Genomic DNA, 22,162 nt, shown 5'->3' with positions numbered 1-22,162 from the left:
AAGTTGCTGAGTGTCATTTTAAAAACATGAAGTTCCAGAAGCAGTTCTGCATCACCAGTGATACTTCATTTCTGGTTTTGATTTCTGGAGGACAGCAGTTTATTGCTCTGGGGCTAGGTTTTCAAACTGTGTAGGTGAAAATTAAGTGTTTTATCTCTATGTGAAATCACACAAATTGGAACGTTCTGAGTACAGGCTTTTTTGTTGATGATGAATTTTTAAATCAGATTTCTCTTACGGAAAAGTATAATTGAAAAATTCTGAATTACTGCTGTTGGACTGAGAATCAGTGATCTGATAGGAATGGTGCATACATGACTGTTCAGTAACTTAAACAAATTGTTCTGAATATTCATGTCAGGCAGAAAGCTTATGATTCTAAGCTGCAGAATGTTTTCATAGTCAAGAGAGATTTTCTGTTTTGAATCCTTTGGGTTTCTGGATCGTAGATTAATTCATACTTGATTGCAGGTACAGGTTTGGTTGGGTTTTTTTTCTTACTTTTCCACCACAAGAAGGAAATTAGACTCCTGGACTTAAACAGTAAGTTGTGTTTTCTTACATGGTTCATTTACAGTGCAGAAAAACTACAGCTAAAAACACACCTATTGTGTGACTGTTGTTAAGTCTAATCTAGTCATCTTGAAAGTGTGGACTTCGAACAAGAAGCAAACACAGAACTGAGTTACAGATAGCATCCACAGCCAATCCACAGTTTTGTTTCAGTGCAGCCACATCACAAAAATAGTTATTGATACACAGCTAAAAAAAGTATTTTATGAAAAAGAAAGGGGAATGACACTTGTCTGCTGCAAAGAGATGCCACTGAAACAGTGACAAAGCTGTCCTAAAGCATGCAAGAAGCATTCTCAGAAAGCACTTGGAAAAGAGCTGGCACAGTCATTCTTTCTGTGCTAATTTTTGTTTTCTCGCTGATCCTCAGGCGGCTTCTAATACCCTGCTGGAAGCTATGTCAGGTGACTTTGTTTGGAAAGAATGGTAGACTAGCTCACCACAGGGTAGTGTAATGATGTTTTCACATTTACATCCCTTAGTCAGACAGAAGGGAACATTTATGTGCCATACTTTTTTTTTTTCTTTTTTGCAGGATGGAAGGAGGGTGTAATTCTTGTGCTTCTTTCTGTGTTAGGGAAGGATGCAAATGCTTACATGTGCATATATATTTGTGAAGACAAGTGCAGATAAACAAGTTACAGTCAGCTGTCAACATTTCTATTCCTGTCCCTAGAGCTGTGTAATTTTTTTCTTTCTACTTCATTTAATATTTTTTAGATTAGGTAAAATAGACTTACAATGTTACAGTAATAATAATCAACAGGAGTATATTCATGGCTTTCCTTAATTGTAAGTGCATGCACGGGTGTTTCCTAAAAAAGAATTCTGTACTAAATCCATACTAAGTCCATACCATAATGAACAAAAAGGTCATAATTATGGATTTTTGCTCTATGCTGTTTCTTCCCCAGGAGTCATTCGGCATGTTGGAGATGCACTGAAAGATCATGCCTCAAAATCTAGAGGGAAGATCTGCACCATTGGTATCGCTCCCTGGGGGATTGTGGAAAATCAAGAGGATCTGATTGGCAAAGATGTAAGCCCTATATGGACATAGATCACCCCAGTCTGTATAAGTCTTCCAGTTGTTTTTCCTCTCCTCTCCGTCCCTCACATAGAATTACATCTGCAGCAAAAAATCAGTATATATACAGGCTTTCCATTATGGTTGATACCCATTTTGACTTAGGAACAGTAAAAAATCCCACAATGTACAGTCATTAAAACTAAATTATAAAGAAAGTTTGTTAAAAAGTTCATTGAAAATACATTGAAGTTTCCTTCTTAGAACGCTATGACCCTGAAAAGTGCCTAAGAAAACACTGATTGCAAAGCTTAAAGTCTGATTCATTTTGAAACAGTACCATAATGTGTTCTTTTTTAAACCTATATGATCACTCAGAAAGATTAACCTCTCCTATTTTAAGTACATATGCAGTTTACTTATGCTGGTTATATGTTACCTAAAGCTTCTATGAACCCTATTTTTTAACCCTCACCTCTAGTTCATTCACAAACAATCTTCCTGAGAACCAGTGGGATAACTTGAGTGGAAAAGAGACATAGGCTTCATTCTGCATAATGAATGTTTTTCTTGTCTACATTACACTACAATATTCTTCTCTGGATGTTCATCCATTAGCAAGCTCAGGTGGGGAAGAACATTCAATTATCAGTTATGTCAGAAGGAATTACAATGAGTATGAAGAAATTGATCCGACTGGAATTCACTGCAATTCACTGCTAAAGTACAGCCATTAGAGGGAATTGTATTAGCATGGGGTTTTCTACTTTTAATACCACCAGTGCTTGTATAATAGGATTACCAATATATACAGACAGGACTTTGCAGCAGCAATTCTGAGTCACTAATAAACTCATCTAAGATGCAGTGCAAAGAAATGACCAGCAGAAATAGATAACTGCAAAGATGAGGTGTGTCTTGTTACCTAATGTACACATCAATTTCAAATAAGCAGTCTTTACTGACTATGCATAGAGTTCTGGAAGCTTCGTAGGAAGAAAGAAGACAAGAAAGTACATCAAATTAGTTGTGAATTTTGGGACTTTTTAATTTCTCCATTAGTTAGTTCAACCTGTTCGAAAACTAGCAGCCTCTGTTCACAGCTAGTCACCACCTGTTAAAGGAGCTCTCTTACAGAAAGAAATTGATTAAGAAAACAGTTTCTCAGCTGTTCCATCCAAATGGAACAGCCCCCCCCCCCCCCCCCCCCCCCCCAGTTTCTTGTTACATTAAGACACTTTTTCCTTTAAATATCCTTCAATTTAACAGGAAGCCAAGAAGTTGAAGGCAAACTTGATCATCAAACAGAAAGTGACAAAAGTTTAAAAATGCATAAAGAAAACAAATTTGGATAGTCTTCATTAAGGCAGCCACAATTATATCAGTAGGATTACAATTACAGGTTCATCTCTAAATAGTTCTGAAATGTATCTGTGATAGACAAAATTGAAGTTTTTCCACCAAGCCTCCTGGCCCCAATTATTTTCATAAAATGATTGATCAATAGCATGATGTAATGCTGAAGCACTTCTGGTTTTATTCATCTTTAATGCACATATAATGATACTGCTTTATGCTTACCAATATTAAATTTCAACTTCCATTTTATAGCCTACTCAGGCTGTTTTATGAAGACTTTTTTTAACTCTTCATAGTCCATAGCTTTTCACACTCTTCTTAACCTGGAATCTCTTACAACTCTGTTGAACAGAACGTGATGCAGCTTGAGGTAGACTACTTGTGTGAGTAAATCTTCATAGTAACAGTCTTTGCAAAAATTAATTTTTTCCTCCTTAATGTTTTCTCTCCCTTCCCCTCAGTTTTTCCCAGATACTAATACCTCAAAAGACTTTCCCTCTTATCCTGTGTGTGCATTTTCTTCAGAAACATTTGGTGAGGAAGCTTTTTGAAAGCTTTTTAAAAATCAAAGTGTACTGTATTGACTGGCTCATTAGAGGTCAATGCTGTGAAATGAACCAAGAAGGGGAAATATAAATAGTACCAAAGCATGTAAAATGAATCATCATTAAGCAAGAAACAAAGACCACAAAGGATTATGCAGGGTGGGGGGAAAAGTCAACCAATAGTAAAAGGCTTGTCAAACTCCAGCGTCAGTGTGGCTTTATGCCTATATGCACTATGTCTAGTTAAGTTATGATCAAAAGTGAAGAGTTGTCAAAACATACTCTTCCAGCATCAGGCATATACAGAAAATTGTCTTAGTCATGGGATTTGGGGAGGGAGAAAAAGAGGCGGGAGTTATTGCTGTTTCACATGACCCAGTGCATGTTGCCTCCTTGCACCTCGTGGCAAGTCAGGCATGCTCAGCAGAGCTGTGCTTCTGCTAATGCACCAGCCCTTGTCTTGCCTGTATAGATTTTGAAGTCATAGCTGAGGAGTTTTATTACATTTACCAGTCCATCTGAATCAGTCAGGCCTCAGGAATCCTAAGGGCTTTCCTCAGAGCCATAAAGAGAATTGGCTGAGCTAAGCAAAATATTACTGTTGTCTGCCATTTGTTATATTATGATGGTTAAAGATCCCTAAAGAGACCCATCTTACTCCTCTACTGTAAAAGCAATATAGCAGAAAATAGTGCTCCTCTCAACACACTTAGATTCTAATTTAAAAACAAAGCACACAAGGGAAAGGTAGTTAGTTACCTTACTTCCAATTTTCTGATAGAAGAACTGAGAAAGTAAGATAGCTCTCTCAGTCTTGTAGAAAACTTGGATTATAAACAAGTTTCTCCCAACATACACAGCCATTCTTCCCTTTAAAAGAGTGCACTTTGGGAGTCTTTATAGCATGCACATCTTTCTTTTCAGGATCTGTTTAGTCCTCAAGTAATCACTAAGTATATATTACTTATATATAATATAATATTATATTGATGGCTTGGCTTCGTGAGTGAGGATTTGGGAAGGGCTTTAACCACGCTTACTACAAGCACGATGACCAAGGGCAAATGGGATATACAAATCTGGTTGGAAAAAAGGGCGCTTAGGCAATCAGGGAGTATCCAATCAGGACTGTCATCTCCTGAGCGATCTCGAGCTACCCATGCGCTGGTCTGCCTGCATGCAAGGTTGGATCTGCAGCTACCCATGCACCTTGTCCCCTACCATTTCGGCCCTGTCCCGTCCATAGAGACAGGTGAGAGTGAGCCCTTCCAGCCTGTGCAGTGGATTTTTTAGGTGGAGCGCAGCTTGCACAGAACTGGCCCTACCCTTTACACCTGAGGTTTAACTGCCACGGCCTAGCTAGCTAGGACGGTGACAGTGAAGTCCACAGGTCGTAGGTTTTGTAAGAGTGACCTTCTCTTTAATGGAAGACCATACAAGGCTAGATGAGCTCCATCAGCCCGGGTGTGAAGATAGGAGTTTTCCTCCTCCTGTGAGGAAGGCCTGTCTTTGCTAACGAATTCGGTTAGACCTTCACCCACGCATTATGAACAAGACTGTCATCTCCTGGGTCAATCACAAGCGACCAATGATGCAATAGCACAACAAGTGTCTAGGCGGGTTCTTAGAGGCGTTCAGTCATAAGCCCGCAGATGGCAGCCTCGCGCCAGTGGCTCCTCAGCCAAGCGCATGCGCCAGGGGTCTGACATTGCGGTTCCTCTCGTACTGAGCGGGATTACTATTGCAACAACACAGCATCAGTGGGGTAAAACTAACCTTTCTCACGACAGTCTAATCTCACCTCACATTCCCTATTAGTGTGTGAACAATCCAACGCTTGGTGAATTCTGCTTCACAATGATAGGAAGAGCCGACATGTGTACACATATATATTATTGTCACTGGATTTGCTGTTACCAATTTTGACTTGATTTTGGTAGCTACTTTTCAGTTCCTTCCAGAAAGATGTTATTCTTTAAAAACAAATCAAATTGCTGGGAAAAAAAAAAAAAGAAAAAAAAAAGAAAAGATTACAAATAATTATAAATAGTTCACAGGTTTGTTTCGCTTTACCTTTTATCAGTGTCAAAATTTCAGTGTCCCGTTGCAGGCTGGGTCTGGAAATAATTACAATAAGGAAAGCTGAGATGAAAAGAAATTCAGCTATCTCATTGCAAGCTACAAGGTAGGAAGCATGCCTGGGGCAAAGCTGAGGACTAGCATATTTGTAGCATACACAGGGAATTTGGACCATCATGCTTCCAGGATCCTCTAAATTAAACCAAGAACTACTCTATTCTCTGGTGTACCCCAGAACAGTAAGGCTGTGAAGAAGGCTTAATTTGAACAACAGCTTCCCTGCTTCAAAGCATGGCTGCTGTCACATTCATTAACCTATGTTTAGAGGGGTTGTCTTGAACACAAATGCTGCCTTTCAACTCTGCAGAGAGGCATGCCAGGGGACATTATTCCCTCTTGTCAATGCAGAAGGAGGATGAGAGCACATTAAAGTCAAAGTTTTCCCAACCTTTAAACTTACCTGTAAATTGTAAGGGACTGAAAAGAACAAAGGAATGGGAACTGCAAGAGTGAGAAATTGAAAATCTGCTGAGTGTTGTGGAAAAGCAATTCACCTCAAGGAAACAGCATCAAAGCCTGGTATTTTCTTGCCTTCCTGAAGATTTTGCTTATCCTTTAATCAGGAAAACAGTCTGACAGTGTGGTTTGTGAAATTTGTTATTTAAAAAAATGTATTTCAGCTGTTGAATTGCGCATGCTGTGAACAGTTCAATTGAAAATGATTGTATTTTCATTTCACATCTATAGCATTTAAGATTCACCTTGTAGCTAAACAGCAGACACAGAACCAAAGCATAGCCTTCTAGTCTGCCCTGCAGCAGCTTTTCTAAGTCAGTGTGTGGAGTCGTTGGTGCTGCAGCACCAAAGAATTGCAGGTCAAGCTGTCACCATTGCGAAGTTTTGAGCTGTGGCTCTTGGGCACAAACCAGAATCTGTCAATAGGATTGCATACACAGCAGCTTGTAATCATACAATGAATGAGCAACTCAAGTCATTCCTCTTCTATTAGATCATGCTGACCTCTGCCCATTACATTATTGAGAGATGAGGCAGGTATTAGTTCAAAAAATCTGTAACTGTTTTAGTTTGATTTTATTTGTTTTTAGGTGTGTGTGGAAGAGCCTATTTTTTCTTTCTGACTGTGGCATGGGACACATGATTTCTATATCTTCAGAAGCTAGTTAATGAACATATTCCAGCTACATATTGATATTTGCTAAGCTATATATGCCTGCAAAATAAATGTTTTATGAATGGGGCACCAAAAGAAACAGGATAAAAGAAACTTGAGCCAAGGCTATCACCTGTTCTCACAGTGGAGTGCACTGCCTTGCTGTTGGCCATCTGCCTCTTGGTCCTCAGCTGGGACTTCATTTTACAAATCTTCAGGAGTTATGTCGTTCTGAAAAGACAAGCCATACATAAACAATGCATTTCTAGCAAATGTCTTTGAATAATCAACCAGGATCCCTCGACATGGCACCAGTGCTTTTGCGACAACAATGCAGTTAGCCTTTCTTATGTCATGGGATACCCACTATGACAGCTAACAGCCAAATGAGATGCAGTGCTATTATTTTGCCTGTCTAGAGGCAACAAGGTACTGCCGGTAGAAGAGTTTCTCATGATGAAAACAAATTAAAGGAAGTGTAGCAAATTTTCTATTGAATGAATCTTTCTAAAGCTGTTGTGAATGCCAGCAACTGCCTTTATACTATACCATTCTTAAATGAGCCAGTAGTTTTTTATAAGGAAATTGAAAATGTGGCATAATAATGCATGTACATCTCTCCAAGAGCTTCCAAGACACCTCTGTTGATGTGTATGCAAAGGACCTCCTGTGTTGATGGCTGTGAATGGGCTAGAACGGGACATTGTGCTTGGTAGGGTTTGCGAAGGAAGAATCAAAGATTTCAGTCAGATGAGGTGAGGATTTATGGCAACACTACTGAAAGACAGGATGTACAATGTGTGTGTAGTTAGACCTTTGGAGGACTGACTGTTAGCCTGACTTGACACTGAAACAGTGGTCATTGATGGTACTGAAACAGATTACTATGGAAAACCCTTTAAATAGTGTCTGCATCTAAAAGGCCAGTGTTTACAGGGTGTGGCCACACTGGTCTAAATACTAAGGTTATTTTCTACTTTACACATAGAAGACAGCCAAGCTTGAGTGTAGTACTTAAGCGATTTTTATTTTTTTCTTTTGTATCATCTTGTCAGCTGGCAGCTCATAATTGGTTTAGTACAGAGAGTCTTTTCTGTTTAGTACATTTTTTTCTCCTCTGGTTCTAAAATGCAGGTGGTCCGGCCATACCAGACGATGTCCAATCCCATGAGTAAGTTGACAGTGCTCAACAGTATGCATTCTCATTTTATTTTGGCTGACAATGGGACTACTGGTAAATATGGAGCCGAGGTGAAACTTCGTAGACAGCTGGAAAAGCACATTTCACTTCAGAAGATAAATACGAGTGAGTAACATTCTATTTGTATTCTTCTATTGCAATTATATCAAAGACACTATGAGTTTAAATAAGCAATAAGGTCTGTGTATTTTGGGAAGTAGTTCTACTGTCTAAAGTGGTGAGCATGAGCTAATAAAAGCAAATAGTGCTCAACAAAGATAGTAAAATTTTATTTTAGAATCTGGGCACAGCACAAATAGCTGATTTTGTTTCCAATAAGTTTCAAACAATGTTTGTCAAGGCTCTTCAGGTTTAGCTTAGGTCTTTGCTACCCCCAACTCCCTAAAACATTGTACAGTTCTGTTCCCTACATTTTGTAAAGAGTGGAATTAGTAAAGGTAGAGAAAAGGGTGGCAAAAAGGAAGGAAGAGCTTTTTATGGTACTTTGCATATTGGATGAGAGGTGGTTTAAGTGCGCAGAGTTATATAAAATCCTGCAGTTTGAGATAGTATGATCTAATCCTAGGTTGACCAGCAACAAAAATTCACATTTTAAAATGGCATACATGAAGTAATCAAACTGTAGGAAGCTGTGTCAGAAATAATAATCATTTTGAGAACATTTATAGGAAATATGTGAGATTTTGTAGTTTACAGCACAATATTTTATTGGGGAAATCTTAATTTTAAAAAATAAATTTCTTTAGAGAGATTTAGCATAATTCAGTTTTGGACAAGAGGCTTATCTGCTGAAAAGCAGTTGATGGATAAACCTTCAAACTTTGATGATTCAAGTCAAATTCTTGCCTGTCCTCTGCAAACACCTACAAAAAAAATGAACGATTTCTCTTTTCTGGTTTCTGTCTGCATCATTCTCTCCTCACCTGCCAGCAGTATCTGTTTTCCTTCTCTCTTCCCTTTTCTCTGAGGCACTCTATCTTCATTTAACCTCTTCCTTCAAAATCTCACTCTCTTATAAACTAAAACCACTTTGGTCTCACAGCACTTCTTCAAAATACTTATGTGAGAGAGCTGTTAAGAGGCAGGGTTGCTGGTAAGATTTGTATGTCTTGGTTCAGTTACATCCGGAATGTGTCTGCCACATTTTGTTTTCCTTTGTTTTATAAGAAGGTGACTGAGTCCTGGTCGGCCTATAGTTAATGGAAAGGTGACCATATGGATGAGAGTAGTTACCACATGTCCTGTTGGGTCAGCCAAACAGATGGTCACTTTCAGGTGCCTTTGCTTACCCTCTTTTCTATCAGAGCAATGGAGATCCTTCACCCTCTCTATATAGAGGCACTGCCATAAGGGCATCTTCATCCAGACAGGAGTGTGTGCAACCATGTGTGTGTCATTCCCATTTTCCAGTAGTAAGCATATGGGGTGGGGAAGGATACTGACAGCATCAGACTTTTGTTTGCTGGAGAGCTGGGAAAAGGTACAATTTTTAGGTAATCACCAAACAAAGGAGCAGAGGGCAAGAAAACCAAATAAACGGTAACTTCTTATTTCACCCCCTATCCCTGGACAATAGTGCTGAAAGCAGATTTTATTCTTATTTTTAAGCCTGCCTGACTTTTACATGGTAGGCTTGTCATTTTGTCTTATTTACATTCCTTTGCTTCAGCTGTCTTTCTCCAGTGCAGTTCTCTCTTCTGAATATTAGGGATCACACACTATTCACAAAGGAAAATTTCAATCTCGCATATTAAAGACAAACAAAACTGTATTCCCTTCAAATAGACTAGGACAGTGGCAGTCTCTTTTATAAAATTTAAGATTAAATCAGGTCATTAGATATGCCAGACAATTCTGAAAGACTCAGCTAGTTTTGTTCCTAATATGGCATCACTCTCTGTCATTCAGCAGTGTCTAATTTCCTGAATGAGTGTACTATTAAATGATAATGATAAAAAGCTTGCCTTATGCCCCCCTGTGTAGACTAGAGCATAGATTTCATTGACATTCTGATTCCACTTTATCTTTTCAGCTTTTACAGCTCCCATAGCTCTTATTTTGTCCACAGCAAATATTCAGGAATTAAAAAATGCTTTCCAGGGAAACAGAGGGTACAGTTGTATTTGTGGCTCAGTCTGAGTTGGCAGGCTCAGGACAAAGTAACTCCATTGTGCATTTAGCTAGAGGTCAGTTTGATGGTTCAATGTCCAAGGCAGGTCTTCCTTATTTTCACAAGTGAAGACTATTTTAACACACACCAGCAACCTCACAGTAAGCCACAAGATGTCTCAAATTCATGGTTTTGAATTGCATCATTTTGTAGTAAGAAATGCTGAAAGTAAGATGAACTTTTCTAAAACTATTTCAATATCAAAAGGAAACATTTGAAGTTCATGCAGAACAAGCTTTTCCCTTTCCTTGCCTTCCCTTGCCTTCCCTTGCCTTCCCTTGCCTTCCCTTGCCTTCCCTTGCCTTCCCTTGCCTTGCCTTGCCTTCCCTTCCCTTCCCTTCCCTTCCCTTCCCTTCCCTTCCCTTCCCTTCCCTTCCCTTCCCTTCCCTTCCCTTCCCTTCCCTTCCCTTCCCTTCCCTTCCCTTCCCTTCCCTTCCCTTCCCTTCCCTTCCCTTCCCTTCCCTTCCCTTCCCTTCCCTTCCCTTCCCTTCCTCTTCCCTTCCTTTCCCCTTCCCTTCCCTTCCCTTCCCTTCCCTTCCTTTCCCTTCCCTTCCTTTCCTTTTTCCTTTCCTCCTGCTTGCATTAAGGCCTTCAGTTCATGTGGTATAGAATCATAGAATCATAGAATAGTTAGGGTTGGAAAGGACCTTAAGATCATCTAGTTCCAAACCCTCTGCTGTGGGCAGGGACACCTTACACTAAATCATATCACCCAAGGCCTCGTCCAGCCTGGTCTTGAATACTGCCAGGGATGGAGCATTCACAACCTCCCTGGGCAACCTATTCCAGTGCCTCACCACCCTAACAGGAAAGAATTTCCTTCTTATATCCAACCTAAACTTCCCCTGTTTAAGTTTTAACCCATTACCCCTTGTCCTGTATAGTTGTTGCTACTAACTGAACTGTTCTAACTGAAATATTCTCAAATACTTAAAAAGCTTACAATATGATTGCTATCACTCCCATCATAAATGTCTACTTTCCTTCATATGAATAATCTTACTGGAGCAGTGGAGAAAGACAAAGACAGAAATTGGTTTTTACTTGAGATGATCATGTGTAGCCTTTACAAAAGTTTTTAATTTGAATTAAAAAGATTGTGAATTAATTAGAAATGTTTTAAGTTTTTCTTTAGAAGGACATGTATAATCATCTATCAGCAGAATCAGAATATGAACGTGGTGCATAGTGTAGCATAGCATAGCGTAACAAACAAAACTAAACAAACCTCTGTATTTTGCCCAAGAATCACTCTGCATTGCTCAGTCAGTTCCACGCACCAAGTATGCTGGTGTTTCTTACAAAGATTACCTTAGGCTGTGAAGCTCCACCTTGTGATATTCTTACTCTTCTTTTGATAAGTACACACTTGGAAGAATTATGTCCTAGACCATGTAGGATTTCATGTGGAATATTACTGTTCACTATCAATCTGCAATGTTCTTAATTTAAACATGCTGTTTGGTGCTGAAGGTTTGCTCTGCCTCTACAGTATGCTTTTTGAAAACAGACAGACCACAGGCATTGGTTCCTTTGTTCCTTGTATTTAATCTTTCTTCTTTATAGTGTTAGTGGATACAGTTGAGTTTTGGTAGGCCTACAAGAAAGGAATTACCTCCAAGTGAGGAATTGATTAAGTAGAATGATTGGGTAGAGAAGGCAATTTGGACAGTGTAATATGTCAACAGTATCTGTTCATGTGACCCGTGGACTTCCCTTTGTCATCCTATGCCTGAGAATATATGAAGGGGGCTGGGACGGCAAAGGGACGTTCAACTGTCATCACTGGCATCTTCTCTGACCATTGCACCATCATCAAATGCATTAGAATTGTCATTTGCTTCAGATTTTTCCTTCATATTCTGTGCAACCCTAGATGCATTTTCATAACTACATAGCTAGAAAGATGTAGGTACAGACTTCTTTTTAGGAGAGGAAGATGGCTGCAAGTTTAAGTTCTGTGAAATATGCATAAAACTCATAAGTGTTTGAACCTTGATTCATTTCAGATTTTGTTAGAGATTGGAAACTTGGGGCTTTTCATCAAAAGCATCATGATGTTGGTGGATCAGGCGCTGGTGATAAATATACCGCAGAAAGGGCTGAGAAAGAGCATGCTCTTAAAAAGTGTTCTTGAACACAGATAAATACGCAGTTGATTGAGTGCAAGTGGGTTCATAAATTCCTCGCATGGACTTGACTTTCAATAGATAAGTTTATGGAAAGCATATGCGGTTTCATACGATTGATGTACAAATGAACCAACACAGGTAATTTAAGCTCTGTAATATTTGGATGTTTTAGATTTATTGAATTCACTACAAAAATCAGGACACAGATGTAAAACTAAGAATCAGAAATTATTATCCTTTTTAGCAAAATTTGTGCTGTTCTGTATTTCAGCTGTTGTAGTTTTCTAGAACAGGTGAGCAAGGGATCATTTTCTGAGATTATATAGTGTCAAATATATTGAAAAATATGCAAAATATGAAAAGGAAAGGCTCCTCAATATGAAATTTGAGGTAGTAGAAGCTGGTTATGTTATTGTGATAACTTTCTGAAGCGCTGACTACAGTATGTGGTATTCACATATTCACATCCAAAGGGAAAAGTACCAAGGAAGACTAGACACACTGTGAAAATTACTGAAACTATAGCTGCTCCTGAGTCTTCTAGGCCATTACCTACAGCTGATATTTCAAGAAGAGTGAAACCAGTTGGGTCCTGTACTGCTGCCCTAGTAAACAGTTCACTGCTAGGACAGATAGGTTAAGTTTTAACTGCAATCCATAAAGGTTCTTGTGGATGTGACTTGAAATGTCAGCTTTGAACAATATATTGCCATCCTGTAGAAAGTAACCAAGTGGGTTGCTATGGGCTTGTGAAGCTCACAAATCCCAGTGTTTAGTCTTACATAGATTGCTCCAATGTCTTGCCTATTCTGAGGACTCTAAAATTTGTCCTCTTGCAAAAACAGGTATAAAAATCAAAATAAGATACCACAAATTTTTCATCATTTTTTACCTGTTACTATCTTTGTTTTTATTTGCAGAGTATTTTAGGAACAGTCCAATATTAAATGAACATACGGTCCAGGTGTCAAGTCCACATATTTGTCAATGCCACATCTGGCAGGATGGCAGATACATCACTAGGTGGATTTACACAAATGAGGAAGGAACACTGGACAAATAAATATGAGAGTGAAAGTACTGAGATGAGGGAGAAGAGAAAGGAGAACAGGCTGGGGCACATGAAATGTAATCATACCCTTAGTAAAGAGAATTAAAAATAGAGGAGATAAAAGGGGATTATAGATTAGACACATGAAGACTGAGAGGAAGTGAAAGTGATACCTAAAAGGATACTAAAGGACACTAAAAAGGAAATCTGAAAGATGAGAAAGCAGAATGGAAGTGACCATAACAAGGGGAACAAAGAGAATGAATGAAAATCACAAAAGAAACAATAAAACTGGACAAAATAAAATTCATAATAGTAAATTTTTCAATGGGGTTGGGAAGCATGGAAAAAGGAAATTATAGCAGATGAAATTCAATGAGTCTATGGTAGACAAAAAGTAAAATAATAAATTGAAAACCAAAAATAAGTCCCATGGTTGTGAGCTCTGTTTCATCCTGTCACACACAATCCTTTAAATTTGAGAAGAAGCAAATATTCTTAGAAGTTGTTGTACTGACTTACCGGATCACTTTGGTTTCTCTAAATATAGGGCATGTAATGAAGCCTCGAAACAAATGGAAATTCTACTTAATTCTACTTAATAGAAAACTGTTGTTCAGAAAAGGGTAGAATGAGTTCAGGCTCCTTCTCAAAAAAAAAAAAAAAAAATCGGTCCTTTTCTCTCCTCTTATTATTGAACAGTCCTTTCAGGGATTAAAATAAATATCTGTCTCCTCTTTGTCCAATCTGAAATAGTAGCTACTGTTCTGTCTGGAGAAAAAACTGGAGATAAGGGGTGAGGAAAAGGGAGAGCTGACTGTCAGAAGTGCAGCTATGTGAAAGTAAGTTTGAGCTGGTTGTGGCATCTCTCTCCGTCATCCTGTGAAGGCAAGCTGCATTCCCCTCTGTCCAGTCATGTTCACTCTAGTAGTTAATAGTGTAATTGTTCTGGTGGTAAATTACTACAGCTGTGATTTGCTGTAGATCTATGGTACATGCAGTTGATCAAATCTCTTTGCTATTGGTATTGATATTTTAGCCAAAATTGTTTCATACACATCAGGAGGTGTTTCCAAAAGGGCCTGAAGGCTGAAAATAATAGAAATAATAGCCTGGAGAAAAAAAAAAAAAACAACCAACCAAGAAACAAAAAACAGAAAAAAAAAACACCACACAACAGTCTGTAATGTTATTTCAGTGTAACCTAACAGGAAGGATATGTGTTGTTTCAGGATGTTCTCTGTTATTACTTAGCCCCTCTGAGGCAGTTGGGACATTAGGCAGAACCACATATATGTCCAGAGGTGATACTGTGCAAATTTTTTTAAAGACTGCTGGACATGCAAAACTGTTTTATATCTATTTGAGCAGCACTTACCCTGTGGTTAGACACACTCTATTAACAACCAAAAAAACAGTATCTGTTGACTCTGCATTACAGTAAGGCAAATATTAGTTCAGAAATTAAAAATGACATTCCTCAAACTTTTAAGTTCATGCTGGGGGGATTTTTACTTATTAAAATTCCAGAGCATATTTCATTGTTTATTCATTCTGTGTAAATACTAGGATATTCAAGTGCTACACAAAATGTTTCTGAAAGCCACAGGGTTTATGTGGTGTGTTTCTTTCAGCCTTTGCTGATGCAACATGCTGTTGCATATGCTGCTAGGCCTATGAAATATAGCAATGACCTGGAAGTTGGACTTTTAAGACAAGACTTCTTGAGCTCTAATGGCTTTGTTTTTTTTTTTTTAGTTCCCAACTTCCAACTTGTTTTTCAAGACAACATAAGCCTCATATTCTGCAAAAAATAAGCCAGAAAGATACGCTATTTTTGCCATGTTTCAAATGTGAATCATTAATTAATGCCCATTAGTTGATTTCCACTCAGAAATTGTAGTTTATCTCACATACTTCGGTTAAAATCAAGATCGGATTTTATCAAAATGTAGTTCAAAACTGTCAAAAAGATCATAAGCACATGCACATTCTTGTTGAGCTTCACAACACTTTGCCTTCCACTGAGAGTTAAATAGGATTTTCTACTGAACACTCCTGATAAACAATCCTGAATTGTATCATCATCTGTTGAGTAAGTAGCCTGTACATGAGAAACACATAATCTGTTGGATACAATTAAGGAATTGCTATACTGGCACTTGCTTAAGGATTAATGGCTCACATGTGCAGGGTGGCATTGGTGTTTCTAATCCTAGTTAGTAGAGTCACATATATAAATTCATAATTTCTTGAATTTTTTATTTACTTTTCATAAATATGGGTTTCAATTGCAGCTTAGTTTAATTTCAGTTGTTACACATCCCAGGCATTTGTAACAATCAGTGAGAATCAAACTAAAATGATTAGGATTTACCAAATTAAAGTGAGGATCAAGATACCTATTGGTAATAGAGTTGTAGTAAATGAGTTCAGAATTCATTTGTGTTAAGATTAAACAAACCTCTGAAAACAAGTTTCAGGGCCCAGTTGCTAAAAACTTGTATTTTGAAGTTTCTAGTTTTGATCATCATATCATACAGTTCTGTGTGAAAGTATATGAGGACTCACGTCTGTAAGGGGAGGGATGATTACCTTCAGTATTCAAAAAGAAAACGTATTCCATTTTGCTTTACAGTGCTGGCCACTTGCCTTTACATTTATTGTTACAGTGACTAACGCTTAAGCCAGATACCCAGCAACAACTGGGCCCTTAAGTGATAGACTAGGCTGCAACTAAAAGTGGGATTGTGTCGTACCTCAGAGCAACAGAAGTACTTGCTGGCCAGCAAGAGCAGCAGCTTGTCAGGGAGGAGAAAGGCACCAGCAAAGGGCTAGCAAAATAACCTTGAAACTCAGGGAGTTTTTAACTTCAGAGGTATGGGTAGCACAAAGTTCCTGAAGTCGTATGTGCAAAGGAAGCTATGATCCAGATTAAGCAGCACCTAGTTAGAAAAGCAAAGGTCAAAGAGAATCATTTCTTAATATCTTTGGGAAAGCTTCTGTATAGGGAAGCATCATTTTCCATCAGCTGGAACAACATTTAAACCAAACAAAAAAAAAACAACCAACCAAACAACAACAACAACAACAAAATACTATGAAGGCAGGAAAATCTGGAAGAAACAAAGGTCCTCATTATGTAAAATTGCATGTGACAGGAAAAGCTTAAAATTATCTGACTTTGCATGCAAATTAATTCTACTTCTGCACATGAAAGGATATAAAGATTTGAGTTTCAGGAAACCTACAGGGCATTTATGCTAAACCGCCTGTGCAAAATAGTGTATATACTGTGCAGCTGCAAACACTTGCAGGCGCGCTAAGATATATATAGTTGTTGATTTAAATTTTTGGACCTCTATTTTATTACTCTGTCGGTTGGCTCCTAAAAGAGCCTAGACTTTACCTCTTGCAAAAGCTATTGTTCTAAAAGAATTTTGCATGTATAAAGGTAGCTGTTGCCCACAAATGGTAAACCTTTTGTAGGACATAACACAAGTTAGAGGCCTAAAGCAAATCTAAAGCCTGTCATAGAAACTTTCTACTGCTAGGAGTCCATTATCTCATTATCTCAGTTAAGCATGACACAACCTATGATGTAATAATTAGTGGAGAAACCTGCTAATTTATGTACCCCACTGTCTGCAGTACATCTAGTATGAGGAATGTTTAGTAACCTGTTGACCTGGAGGGTGGTGCTATGCAAAACTGTAGAGGCCCCTTGATCATGCAAATATACCTGATTTCATGATGAACTGATGAGTCATTCCAGCTCAGTGTTGCTTTATACATCCCTGCACACAGCTGCAGTAGGCTCAGGATTTCTAGGAAGGGTGAGAATTCTGTTTCTACACTGCACAGAGAGCAGAAAGTTAGGCTGACTGCACATTCATTGTGCATAGGTTCATGGAAGCTTACTCTCCCCATTCTTTGGCACAGCTTGGGCTCACTGTGTTTGGCCATGGTAACTGCCTTATGTCCACCATAAGCCTTGAATTCTTCTTTTGTATCCCGCTTCTGGAGAACTTGTACAGCTGCATGTTGCGTGGGAAATGTGACAGATTTCCAGCTGTACACCCCTTCTGTACCCACCGCTATGCAGTACCTGCTCCACTGGGACAGCCACAGGCCCCATCATCCCAAACAAATCCAAATAATGAACAAATTCTGCAGCCAAAATTTACAGGTAGAAAATGAATGTAGGGGAACCCACTTGTCTGTCCTGATGAAAGAGAAGAGGTGGCCACTGGGATATCAGCTTAGATGCACCTACTGTCACCCAGTGTTAAGATGCAGAAATTAGAGATATTTCTGCCAAGGATAGTGAACTAGAGCCTTTTAGTTTTATTTGTCCTGATCTCAGGGGTGAACTTAGAAATAGTATGCAACATACCCATATGTCCCAGTTACTCCTATAAGCACACTTAAAAATATGAGTAGTAAAAGCATTCTGTAGTAAACAAGGCATTTTATTCACTTATTGGTCTATAAAAAAGTGGGTTACTCATGTTTAGGTCTTCATAAAAAGAATTAGTAATAATTTATAAGACAGTTGTAGATTATTTATAAATATACTCACAATATAAAATATTCATGTTTTTTCCAAGAACTGGGAAAACAAAGTGGGCTTCTGCAAAACATGGTAGATTTTTTAAAATCCCTTTTCACAGAGCAAAGGCATTATGCAGGGTTTTTTTTTTGCTTCCATTTCCGAATTCATTTCTTCTAGTTTGCTGTTTTAACTTACATATTCATGCACTACCCCTATGTCTGTGGGGAAATAGGATTATTTGTTAACATGAAGGCCTACAAGTTACCACTGATGCTCATCTGGACAAATATTCTGGTATGTAGATACTCTCCTGAAATCACAATTGCCAGAAAGTCTCTCACTGGCTCTATTGCTGGCCACAAAGGCAATAACACAGTAATGAAGCTTTAGGTTGACTGTATAAATCTTTTCTGCAATATTGCAGTCTAATTTACAATATTGCACCAGCAATATCCATAGTAGCTGACAATGTGAAACACTTAGCAATCTAGTCTTGCCCTGAAAAGATCTATGCTTATTGAAATGCTCCAAATAGAAGTTATTTTTTTAGAAATTAAGATAATGATGAGACTCAGAGAAGTGATTTTAACTCCGAGGTCTTCGGTCCTATTCATCTTCTTTTTGGATAAACCATGATATGAAATGAAAATAAAAAGCGCTGTTTTGTCTGTATTCTATTAATTATGTCATAAAATACTGGCTTTTATTTTTTTATGTATTGGAAATGCTAAGATCTCAGTATGTGAGATGCAGATGTTATTAAATGAGAAATTCATGTGAAAATTTGAGATGTTTCATACATACCTGCTCTTGAATACAATCTGATTATTTCCTTTGAAAATCTGAGAAAAAAAAAAATTATCTCTGACTTACAAACTGTTTTCAATAACACAGAAAAAATTCTGAGACCATTATAAGTAGGAAGATCTTTGATTTTGATATCAGATCTATACCATCTTGAAATATTTTAAAGCTTGGTACAAAGTTGACATCTTCTGGATGTGTGCTGTGAGTTTTGCATCAGCATGGTTTTATCTCAACATTGTTTCTTTTCCGACAGTCTCAACTCAAGCAACAAACTCGTTATAATGATGCTGTCCTTGACTTTGCAAGGAATGTATTACCTTTCAATTTAGCATCTCACCTCCTAGCCTGACATTCTCCTTCTGAATGAAGTTGCTGAAACAAGAGGCTCCCTGTGGATAAATCAGACACTTCTAGTCCATTTTTTGCAGATTACTGTACACTGTGCATGCACAAGCTGTTGTGGAGAATTCGTGACTCTTGCATTTCTAGCAGATCTAAAAGGATAAAGTACGTTGATTACCAGTTAAAGAGAAGTCCATCAGCTAGTGTCTTCCTAATCGCTGAAGTTTTTCTAGAGAATCATAAAATGGTTTAGGTTGGAAGGGAGCCTCCAAGGTCATCTAGTCCAACGCCCTGCAATGAGCAGGAGCATCTTCCACTAGACCAGGTTGTCCAGAACGACCTTCAGCCTGGCCTTGAATGTCTCCAGGGATGAGTATCTACCACCTCTCTGGGCAACCTGTTCTAGTACTTTACCACCCTCATTGTAAAGAAATTTTTCCTCATGTGCAGACTGAATCTCCCATCTTTTAGTTTAAAACCATCACCTCTCATCCTATCACAACAGGCACTGACAAAAAAATTTCTCCCCATCTTTCCTGTAAGCCCCTTTTAAGAACTGAAATGGTGCAATAACATCTCCCTGTAGTCTTCTCTTCTCCAGGCTGAACAACCCCAACTCTGTCAGCTTTTCCTCACAGAAGGGGTCCTTCAACCTTATGATAATTTCTGTGGCCCTTCTCTGGACCCTGTCCAACAGGTCCATATCTGGTTTGTACTGAGAACTCCATATGGGGTCTTACCAGAGCAAACTAGATGGGCAGAGTCAGCGCCCTTGACCTGCTGGCCACACTCCTTTGGATGCAGCCCAAGATACGGTTAGCCTTCTGGGCTGCAAGCACACACTGCCAGCTCATGTCCAATCTTTCATCCACCAGCACCCCCAAGTCCTTCTCCTCTGGGAGACTATCAATCCCTTCACTCCCCAGCTGGTATTGATACTGGGGGTTTGCCCCAGCCAAGGTTCAGGATTCTGCACTTGGCCTCGTTGACCCTCATGAGGTTCACATGGGCCCACCTTTTGAGCCTGTCCAAGTCCTGCTGTATAGCTTCCTGTCCCTTGGGCATGTCGACTGCACCACTCAGCTTCATGTTGTCTGCAAACTTGCTGATGGTGCACTCAATCCCTTTGTCTATGTCATTGATCAAGATATGAAAGAGTACTGGTCTCACTGTGGACCCCTGAGGGATGCCACTTGTCACTTGTGTCCACCCAGGCATTGGACCATTAACCATTACCCTCTGGATGCAGCCATCCAGCCAATTCCTCATCCACCGAACAGTCCACCTATCAAATCCATCTCTCTCCAGTTTAGAGAGAAGGGTGTTGTGGGGGACTGTGTCAAAGGCTTTACACAAGTCCAGATAGACAACATCCATAGCCCTTCTTTTGTCCACTGATGTTGTAACTCCATCATAGAAGGCCTCTAGGTTGGTCAGGCAGGACTTGCCCTTGGTGAAGCTGTGCTGACTGTCTCAAATCACCCACCTGTCTTCCATGTGCCTTACCATAGATCCTAGAAGGCTCTGTTCAATGATCTTCCCAGGCACAGAGATGACAGGTTGGTAGTTCCCAGCATCCTCCTTTCTACCCTTTTTTAAAGATGGGTGCAATATTGCCATTTTTCCAGTCACCAAGGACCTCGCCTGGCCCCTATAACTTCTCAGATATCATGTAGAATGGCTTGGCAGCTACATCAGCCAATTCCCTCAGGACTCTGGGGTGGATCTCATCAGGTCCCATAGACTTATGTATGTTCAGGTTCCTCAAATGGTCATGAACCTGAGCTTCACTTACAGTGGGAGGCACTTCTAGAAATGTACTTTCTAATTTTATCTCCTTGCTAATAAAACACTATGTTTTTTTAAACAAAAATTATTTATGGGGAACAGTGAAAATTACAAAATAAAAAAAATAAATCTGTTTGCTGAAATTCGTGGAGCACTTCCAAAAGAAAATGAGAAGCCAAAATCACCTTTGTTTTTAAAATATTTTGTTTCAGAAAGACATCTACAAGATAATTGAAAGAGTTACATTTCAATCTGAAACTTATTCATATATGATAAATTAAGGTTTATATGAGTTGGGCTTTTTTAGCCTCATTTAATTTGTTTTACTAGCCTCAAATTAGAGGTTGTTTTCGTGCTGGATGTGTTCCTGCAGGATCAGGGGAAAATAAGAATGCCATCTGATTAACCACACTGAAAAACAACTGAAACACTTGCAGAGAACTGCTATATGCCATGCAATTGTTGACTAACCATAATTATTTATACTTTTAGAATTACATAGCTGCACAGTATCTAGCAGAATACATGAGGACTGAACAAATTTCCAGTAGACTGAAGGAACGTGCTTTAGGAACAGTTTGAGATACATAAGGTGACTGCATCTATAATGGATTTTGAGCATCACTCCAAAGTCAGCAAGTTTTTCCCTTTTAGTCGTATAAGGATGTGAAGAATTCATGCCTCTGATAGCCAGAAATCTTCTGAACTCGTGCGAAACTATAAATGGCCAATGTGCTGTATGTCATGGGGGTATTCAGACATTGTCTCCTCACCCTTCAATTTGCTAAGGAAGATGAGTCAAACTCATCTAATTTTATCTTTTAGGATGGGGTCTTGATTTTCCATATGCTCCTTCTGGCTTTTTCCTCCATTTGTTCCAGTTTGTTCTTTTTGAACATGGGTGAGCATAATTACAGACAGTATTTTGCATGGAATTTCATGAGTGGCTTGCACACTGGCACTGATGTGCCCATATTTTCTACTGAAAATGCTTTGCTGTGTGATCCTGGAAGGATCATATGTGCTTTCTTTGTGGTCTTGCTATACCAAAGACTTGGTTGTCCTGTGATCAGCTGGATGATACCTTTCTCTTTTCTAGTATTTCTTCCTAATGAGTTCTCAGTTTACAACAGAATTCATTAATCATCAAGTAAGTTACTTTGCATCTTGCACTATGAACTTTCTCTATTAATCATTGTCATCCAGGCCCTATTTGACTCATTACCTAGAATACTTCTTAATATTATCTTATTAGAAGATGTTACTACCAGTTTTACTTCTTGTTTCAAAGTCATTAATAATAATGATAGGTTCAGACTAAGTTTTTCAAGACACTTTATTAGTTTTACTGTTGCACATAAC

General features: G+C 38.8%; 1 protein-coding gene across 10 annotated transcripts in view; it reads left to right on the top strand.

The window, feature by feature from the left end:
- The window catches only part of TRPM3 (transient receptor potential cation channel subfamily M member 3), a 376,067-nt gene that overhangs the window by 256,373 nt on the left and 97,532 nt on the right, over positions 1-22,162 (top strand). For all 10 annotated transcript variants that reach the window (XM_062641264.1, XM_062641255.1, XM_062641248.1 and 7 more), the window contains exons 5-6: positions 1,488-1,612; positions 7,889-8,060. In XM_062641264.1, the coding sequence (XP_062497248.1) occupies positions 1,488-1,612; positions 7,889-8,060 (297 nt within the window). The remainder of the gene's footprint in view (positions 1-1,487; positions 1,613-7,888; positions 8,061-22,162) is intronic.

This window comes from Pezoporus occidentalis, unplaced genomic scaffold, assembly GCF_034315485.1.
Source record: "Pezoporus occidentalis ecotype Australia unplaced genomic scaffold, CSIRO_AGI_Poc_V1 ctg117, whole genome shotgun sequence".
NCBI classification, from domain to species: Eukaryota; Metazoa; Chordata; class Aves; order Psittaciformes; family Psittacidae; genus Pezoporus; species Pezoporus occidentalis.
The sequence above is the reverse complement of the archived record's forward strand: the minus strand, read 5'-3'. Positions and strand labels throughout refer to the sequence as shown.